This window comes from Pseudomyrmex gracilis, unplaced genomic scaffold, assembly GCF_002006095.1.
Source record: "Pseudomyrmex gracilis isolate BER0280 unplaced genomic scaffold, ASM200609v1 scaffold_4154, whole genome shotgun sequence".
In the NCBI taxonomy this organism is placed as follows: Eukaryota; Metazoa; Arthropoda; class Insecta; order Hymenoptera; family Formicidae; genus Pseudomyrmex; species Pseudomyrmex gracilis.
In genome coordinates this window covers 1-9,028 of record NW_018024738.1, presented here as the reverse complement: position 1 = coordinate 9,028, position 9,028 = coordinate 1, and the positions used below count along the sequence as shown (strand labels likewise).

At 29.3% G+C, this 9,028-nt stretch overlaps 2 protein-coding genes across 2 annotated transcripts; both read right to left on the bottom strand.

The window, feature by feature from the left end:
* Nucleotides 1-18: 18 nt before the first annotated feature.
* On the bottom strand, nt 19-3,189 carry LOC109863318 (uncharacterized protein C05D11.1-like; the record flags this gene model as incomplete). The annotated part of the gene is made up of 7 exons (XM_020443563.1): nt 2,835-3,189; nt 2,409-2,650; nt 1,546-1,711; nt 1,287-1,447; nt 649-1,167; nt 367-555; nt 19-111 (listed from the first exon to the last, which is right to left on the bottom strand). Coding segments are annotated over exons 1-7 (1,542 nt in total), but the record flags the coding sequence as incomplete, so codon positions are not given.
* A 3,422-nt stretch (nt 3,190-6,611) lies between these two features.
* LOC109863317 (uncharacterized protein C05D11.1-like) lies at nt 6,612-8,707 on the bottom strand (the record flags this gene model as incomplete). Its single annotated transcript, XM_020443562.1, has 6 exons — nt 6,612-6,926; nt 7,047-7,190; nt 7,287-7,470; nt 7,900-8,149; nt 8,264-8,444; nt 8,543-8,707. Coding segments are annotated over 6 exons (1,239 nt in total), but the record flags the coding sequence as incomplete, so codon positions are not given.
* Between the last annotated feature and the right edge of the window lie 321 nt (nt 8,708-9,028).

The window sequence follows — 9,028 nt, the reverse complement described above, 5'->3', positions numbered from 1 at the left end:
TTTCGGATGTTGTTCGACCGTTTCCGTGGTATAATTCTCAATTTGATAAAATGTGATAGAATCTATGCCAGGTATAGGCACACTCGTCAGTATTTCGGTAGGTATAGATTCCTTAAAAAATCGTGAAAAAAAAAAGAAAAACATGCTGACGTATATTAAAGAATGTATGTACAACCTACTAATAGAGCTCTTTCACCTACGTTTAAAAACATGTATGTATTATCGTATGTATAATTGTATATATAATCTAATATAGCTTATTAGTATACATATAATCTAATCTTATAAAATTCAAATATATACTTTAATTTATTTAATAGATTGCACAAGGTACTTTTTTTTCTGCTTTTAACTTTTTCATCTTACCGGCACGATGTGTTTATCTATATAGATTTTTTCTCTTTGCACCTTATTATACTCGTCTAAACTTGGTTTGCCTTTTACAACAATCATTGGTACGTCGAAAAAGTAAGTTTTCAGCAAGTCTAAAAAATATTCTACAGATTCGGTTTTTAAATTCTCGAGTTGACGTATAGTGCGTAATCGTTCTTCTAGCTGAAAACATCCAAAAACCATGATATATACCGAATTAAAATATAATTCAATTATGAAAAAATTAAAGTTTATTGACTAAACTGTCTCACATACATCATTACTCTCACATTCAGCATTATCTGTATTTCCATACACCATATGATCAAAGACTGATTGTGCTATTAAATCGTGCGGATTTTTTTCTAGTTTAATTTGTCGTTCCAAAATATTTTTATCAATTAACTTTTTCATTGTCTCTATATTTATACCATTTTCACATAAATTGCTAATTATGTTTTTAAGATATTGTTGGATCAGATTAATATTTTCTGCTAATACTTTCAAAAAACACATACGCAAGGTCGAAACTGAATATATGAAAGAATCGCATTTTATCGCATAAGACCCATCCATCGATGGTATTAACTGATCATTGAATGATTGCATGATGTACAGTAAGAGTAATTCACAACCGCGATATTTGTACATTTCAGTAACCACTGACGGTCCTCGCCAAGCAAAATACACCTCGCCATAGGTTTCCTCACTACATGGTATATCGACTTCCACATGTACGCTCTTTGTGAGCTGTTTAATCGGAGTTTGCCAAGGTCTCCTCAATTGCTTAGATTCCTTTGACAAGCAAGACATAAAACTAAATATTATAATGATGCCACAATTTTTTAAACACACAAAGCTTCAAAGAAAAAACAAGAATATGGCGTGGAAAATCTGTAACAATATGTACGTACTGTTGAACTTAGTTTCTCTAACGGCAGTAAAGCCTGAAAAATTTTGCAGTGTTCTATCTTACCCAGTATCAATATAGTCAAATTATTTAGACTGTAGAATTTTTTATGAAACTGTTTGACTTTTTCGAGAGTAGTACTTCCACGCAAATTTTTAGTTGTACCTGCAATTACAAATATAAATAATTTCTTATGTACACTAGCACTTTGAAATATGTACGCACAAAAACTATATGAAATTGTTTCGTGTATTTCTTTTTACCTTCTACTACATATTTGTATCCACAACGGTACAAATAAAGTGCTTGAAACATTTTCCTAGTCATGATCTCGCTTGATGTTTGTTCTTTCTTCTGTTGTTTACAATACAATACACCGGTATTTTTATCGTTGTCAAAATGATGTATCTCTCTACGATATGCTGAAGCCTACCAAAATGTAGAGACATATTAAAAATTTTTATTTACAAATTTATTTTGAACACTTCTGAGAGGAAAGATTATCTAATTAATAAATAGTTTACTATCTTTTAGAAAAGTTTGTACAAGTGATTTGTTGTATACAGTACGATACAATACGTCAAAATTTTGTACCTCACATAAAGTTTATTGTTAGTATAACATTGAATAAGATTTATTGTTGAAGTTAGGTAAAAGTACAATATTCTGCGGTAAATTTATATTATGTGAGCCAAAATGTTATGCGAATGTTGTATCGGTGTAACGATTTACTTTCGATAGATGTTAAATAGGTTACTTGTTGTTGTTTTTAGAGGACAAAAGAGAATGTTATGAAAACACAGCATACTAACGATGTGTTTTTGACTTAGTAATCATAATAGAAGATTAAAGGTAAATTTAGTAAGATTGATAAAGCCGTTACAAAAGTCAAAACGAATAAAAAATATCTTTTGTAGTAGTTATCAAAATAGAATAGAATATTTTTTAATATGTCAATAGTAAGAAATTGACAGTTTAACATTTAGCGGTTAGAGAAGATCTCAAATAATGATAGAGTTTTCAACTTGTTTGGGAAACAGCATCCATAAAAAACTTATCATTTGATACTCTCAATATTTCACACATTTTCGTTTTAAACATATAAACAATTGAGTAAAGACATTACCTCTAAACTAGGAAAAAATATGTAATCAAGATATTTTGGCATTAGAGAAAGAAATGCTTCGCTACCAGCTGCGTTCATAGTAAAATAAGTACGATCTTTTAAACAATAACCATCGATGTTGCCTCCTAAGCATCTATTCGCCCATTGATTTAAAGTAGCCTTGGTTGGATGTTCCTTGGTGCCCGACAAAATGAGATGTTGCAGCGCAGAAGGAACACCGTTGTCATTTCTTGTTTCAGTCACTGATATAAAACATTGTTATACTTAAGAGCTACACAAAATTTTTAAAATCTTATATTCGATAAGAGATACCACGCATTGCTTCAAACGTATTTTGCAAATGTCGCTTTTCGATAGAAACTATCTTACGTAAAAAAAAATACGTTTGAAGTGTGCGTGTGTGACATTATAATATCAATATATTACCAATATTAAAATAACCGGTGATAATTGGACCGTCTAATTCTACAATACAAACAGTGATGCCGCTGCTCACAGATCTATACATGTGAAATGGAATAGTATCCTCGCACNTTAGGGAACATACTTTGTCAAAACCGAAATTTTCGTTTGACGGATGTTCTGTATCGTGTGCCATTTTGACAAAAACAAACTTTGTTTAAGCTGATACTTATCTGAATCTCGATCTAAAACTAGTTTGTGAGTATTAACGTGGCAACTTGTGGAACGTCCGCTATCCTTCACACGCACAAAGGAACGTCACATTTATACATGTAANGGCTGTAGTTTCTTAATATANATTCAAGTAAGATGGTATTCATAGTCCGATTATATATGTAAGACTGTCTAAATTTACCTTAAAATTGACCTTGGTTACTTGTTGTATTGTTTACCGTTGAAAGTTGAGCGAAATGTTTCATTGGCTACATGACGACCAATCGTAAAATGAATGTAAGACAATTTTAAATATAAGATTGAACTATGAATACCGACCTTACTAAAAAAAGTTTTGTGAAAATGTTTATTCGTTAAAAACTTATCATAGTATGTGACACACAGAGAGAACGGTTTCTTTAAATTTATTAGTCCGATTTGTTTGACTCATATTTGTTGCAATCAAACAACATAAGTTTATACCAAACCACAATTTTGTTAAATAAAAATTAAATTGGTACGTTAAAATAAATCAAAGTATTAGACGAAAACAATAAAAATGTTCAAAATATTTTATTCCAACGTAATAATATTTTATTTTGATGTAATAAGCAGTATTTAATGAAAAAAGTCATTTTGTACTATAAATGTAACATAAAATATATGTGATTTAAATATAGCATTGTTTGAGACAAAAACTGTCGCGCTGTAAAAAAATTGTACTTTAATTTATAATAATAATAAATAATTAATAATAATAAGAGAAATACTTTTATTTATTGTTGCAAATACATTGAACTGCAATAATTTTAATAAAATTATAATTCAACAAACTAAGGTGTGTGAGGGCGCAAGCCGCGAAAAAGTTTTTTTTTTATTGAAGTTTTAGATTTATTTAACCTCACAAAATACTTTGTTTGAAATTCAACAATCGAAATGTTTAGTTGAAAATCAAGATTGTTTGACAATTTCAATGAAATAATTTGTTTGGATTTAACAAAAGTAGTTAACTAAGAAATGAATAAAGTCATAAAAAGTGGTTAAATCTAAAGACAACGTTCTCTGTGTGCATGTATCTTTAAAATAAGAAACTTGAAAGAATAAATTATTAATTTGAAGGAATGCGTTTTTCCAGGCTTTGGTGAAGTAAAAATGAAAAACTTTGTTAAATTAAAAGTATTTATAGTAAAAGTATTTATAAGAAAGAAATGAAGAATAACTTTTCTTTTTTTAATTTTACTTTATTACGGTTGTTTGTCGTATTAAAAATCAAAGTTTTATTAACAATTAAATCAAAAATTTTTATTGTAACTCTAAGATCGTAAGAAAAAAAGTCATCTCATAATAAAAATTAGCAAATTAAAAGTAAAATTTTAATTGATCGAAGTTTTTCGATCCAGCACTAGAATTTGCAGCAGGTAATCTCGTTACTACCTCAGTAGTAAAAAAATGAACTGTTTTTTATACACATAAGTAAAGTTACTGTATATACATTAATATAATGTTATAAATATCATAGTAGTAAATAATCTGACATATGTAATATTTATTAAAAAGTATATAATATTATTTCTGTGTGTGTGTGTGTGTTTTGCAATCTTGTTAAATACTTTAAAATTATTGTATAATATATTAAACAATTTTGTAATAAAATAGGTTTTGTTTTACAGTGGTTTGTAAATCTTATAAACTGAATTATAGAACTGTCAAACTGTCTGGTGAGACAGTTACACTATGTGGCAACTTCTTATGGCTAGTCTACAATGAGAGTAGGCAGTATACAGTAAGAAGTAAGGTTCTTAAAGTTTTTTTATTTTTGTCTATACAAGTAATTGTTATGTCGCGTGTTTTAACACACGTCTTTTCTTGGCTAACAGTAAGGCAGTAAATTGTGCGACCTGGAAATTGCCCGTTTCGTAATTTCCGTTGTTCTTCACCGAAAAATAGTTTACTGTCTACTCCTACAGCCTTACTACCTTGATTGTAGACTAGCCATTAGTCACGCGGAACATAGCAGCTCATGTATATGGTAAATGTATTTTTCGAATATATAGATATATACAAATTCTCAGGCTTGGTATTCATAGCCTAATTGTAAGACTGACGTAAGTATTTCAAAATGGTGACCGTTTCATTGGCTACAGACGATCAATTGGAAGATAAACTATAAACGGCAGTTTTTTTAAATAATCATTTTTCAAAAATAGAATTATTTAAGTAACATTTACCTGTTTTCATAAACGGTTTTTGATATAATAATTTATTAAAAACAAATAATGCTTCATTTTGGAAATCTGATAACGTTAACAATATAAACGATGATATTAGAAGTGCTATTTAGAATAACCTAATAAATAAAGTGTCCTTCACTCACTTTGTCTTTACTACGAATCTTTGTGAGATAACACAACTTTAAATGTAAGTATCTATATCGTTAAAACGAACTTCATTTAAGAAATGTTTAATATAACATTAAATTTAAATGTTTTTCTAATCAAAATAATTATCTTCCGATTCAGCAACCTGTTAATGTTTCGTTGACAGATGTAAACTTTGCAGCAGCTTGGAATTGAAGTTATAAAAAAATTAATTTGTTTCATGGTTACTTTAAAAAGTTTATTATTTACTCACTTACGTATTANTATTCTAAGTATCATACGTATACATATTTAAGTGCACAATATTTGTTGTTACTTCATAAGAAATAATATTCGAGTTTGCCACTCACATGATTACTCATGTTTCTCATCAGTATAAACAATAGTGCACAGTACAAGTCACATCTAATAAAATCAGGTTGCTTTTACAGTCTTTCATATATCGTTTTAATTAAACACATAAAACTGTAGATGTTGTATATACAGGGTGTCTGACAATTACTTAAAAATCTTTCGTAGACAGGTAGAAGAAAAACTGAGTAAAAAAGTCCTGGACCATTTTTTTCTATTACTATATATGTAAATCTTGTATAAGATTTGCCTGAATTTTGTTTGTGAACATATTTTATCGCGCACGCGCGTGCATATTGCGCACAAGAAACCATCTCATGNCTTTTTAATACCAACAAATATAAAGCGCAAATAGCTAACATATTGCAACTTATTTNCTCTTAATTTGACAGTATCACATATCTAAGATGCATGAATTGTTCTTGTGTGTAATGATTGGATATTCACGTACAAAATGCTGTTTAAAGTTACTGGTTATATACTGTTCAAATGAGGACGCACTAGGATACGAANTTGCTCCCAAAATGTTATCTGGGTCGATGTATTCAATACTTACTTTATTATATGTAATAGAAAAACCTNGTTTAGGACTTTTCGACTCAGTTTTACTCCTTCTACGAAAGATTTTAAAGTGANTGTCGGATATNCTGTATATCATGAGAAGTACCTTTTCTATAACTATGTTTTAAAAGTTTTATTNAGTAGATCAGTCTTCTTCTTATTTGGCATAATTGTTTACGATAGTNTAAATTCAANTCGNTGAAACTTGTATTTCATCCTATGGAAATGTGATTGTATGTATACACTTTTATTCTTTCTTACTATAATAAAAGATATAATATATAATATGTATTTTTATTTACCCATCAAAAGCTNTTAGTATCTCGNCGAATTTGAACTTATTACAGACGATGGCAGTTTTGACGCNTTTCGGATCAAACAACGATTTAACATACGAAGCTGCCACGCGGCTCATATCGTCCATAGTAACGGCAGAAATACGTTGCACCATAACAAAATTATAATCAGGCGGCATGTTTTTGCAGTAGTATTCAAAAGATACGTCTATTGCGTTGTATATGGATTTCACTTCGTTTACATATTTTAAGATAGCTAACGATTTAGCTGAGTCGTAAAGATGTTGGTCCCATTTGGCTTCCGTAATATGCGTCTCCTACAACAAAAGTTTCAACATTACAGAGACGATCTAAACTCGCGCTGTTTTTGACAAATTATATATACATTCTGACAATTCAGTTATAANNTCACAAAAAAACAAAAAATATAGTCGTACCACTATCACTTTCGTCGTCGTGTACGCAGCTNCTATGTCTGTACATTTAANAAACTGNAGATATAAGAGTCCTGTGCTCGGATTCGCAAAAATATTAAAGTCACAAGAACATTCTTTTGCTTTCATTACTTTCCATAAAGGTCCCTGGAAAAAACATGCATACGTGAAACAGATGGCAAACATTTCGCAGTTTTTTTATGAAACAATCAATTTCTTTATCAACAATTATTACGTGCTTACTTCCATTTGTGTGAAATAGTGCAAACAGACAATTAAAGCTGGCAAATTAAGATCGTCAGAATCATTGATACAAGGACAAACTTGTAAGAAGGACGAATATACATTTTCTATTAAATAAACAACAGCGTTAAAAGTTCCTTCACTAAACGGTTTAAGTAATTTCCAATTAACGGTGACATTAGGCCTGAAACGTGTATAGTTCATTGCATACATTTACGTACTCCTAATTCGTATACTCGCAGATAATAAAAAAAGATTCAAAATTGCTATACGTAGATTTTTAAACATATNCAATTATTAGTATAAATGTAAAAGTCAGAAAAATCATGTAAATTTTTTATGTTGTAGCACATTATTAACATTTTAATTTTATGTATTCTTTTTATCATACATTAGTAAAACTTGTTTTCTACATAATAGTATTACTTTGTTTCAATCTATGTGTATTATATTATTACTTCTGCATCTCACNTCGTAAAATTTTATCTGTNTGCGTCGATTACGCTTATATTNTATGAAAGTAATTGCACAAAGAGGGAAGCTTAAATCTCATGATTGATATTTNAAGTTACATACTTTTTTTAAAATATTTCAAAGGTTCAACTACACTTACCTTGTTTTTTTTGATGTCATAAACTTTGGANAAAATTTATTCCACGGAGCATAGACNTCAGGAACGTGTTCGNTTAATTTATCGACATTGACGGCCATGTACACAAACATATTCTGTGGTGAAAACATCGTTTTTCGAACACATTCGATTTCCTTTAACACTTTCTCTTGTTCTGCAGTATTTAGACGGTCTCTGATACNATTCAACACANTATACAGCTCNTATATGTTGGATGGATACGGATAATTGTCTGCCAAACAAAGAATATACGCCGTTAACATCATATTATATTTATCATATTTTATTATATTATCGTTACATTATACTTGTAATGTGATAGTTACTAAAATCTCCACAGATTTACCTGNTTTATACAACACCATTAACATTATAGCTGTAAGAAGAGTAATATCTTTTTCTGTTTTTTGCTTAAGATTGTTTGTTACTTCCGTTATTAAGAGTGTCAATTTGTCGGCTGTTAGTTCAATATCATATAAAAGCTCTTTATACAATTGTATACTTTTTTCATAGTTTTGTAATTCAACCTAAACGAAAAGAACTGGTTAAAAAATGCACTTTAAAGTTTCAAGTTCCTAAAATATACTTTTATCTAAAAGAATGTAGTTTACATATAATGCATTACTTGAAACATTAGAGTTATACTGTGAGGATTATTACTACCAGTATCAACATTATAGTTTACAACATCAGTTCTTTCCTTCATAGATTCTTTGATGACTTCCAGCAATAACGGAATATACNTTCTATATTTNTNACTAATANAGGAAGTGTCTACTAAAACATATAACTGATTTACAANTAAATGAGTATTAAATATCATATTATACTATACTTACATTTAAACAAATATTGCATTTTGACTATTGGAAGAGCAAATATGANGACAAATATATACATTTTCANTAAATAGAATTGTATACAATAATATGCGGTACAAAACCGATACTTACATAAATAANATTTGTATTAATGTCATTTAAACAAGTAAAAAATGGCAGTTNTTTTAAATCTAGTTTCGGATGTTGTTCGACCGTTTCCGTGGTATAATTCTCAATTTGATAAAATGTGATAGAATCTATGCCAGGTATAGGCACACTCGTCAGTATTT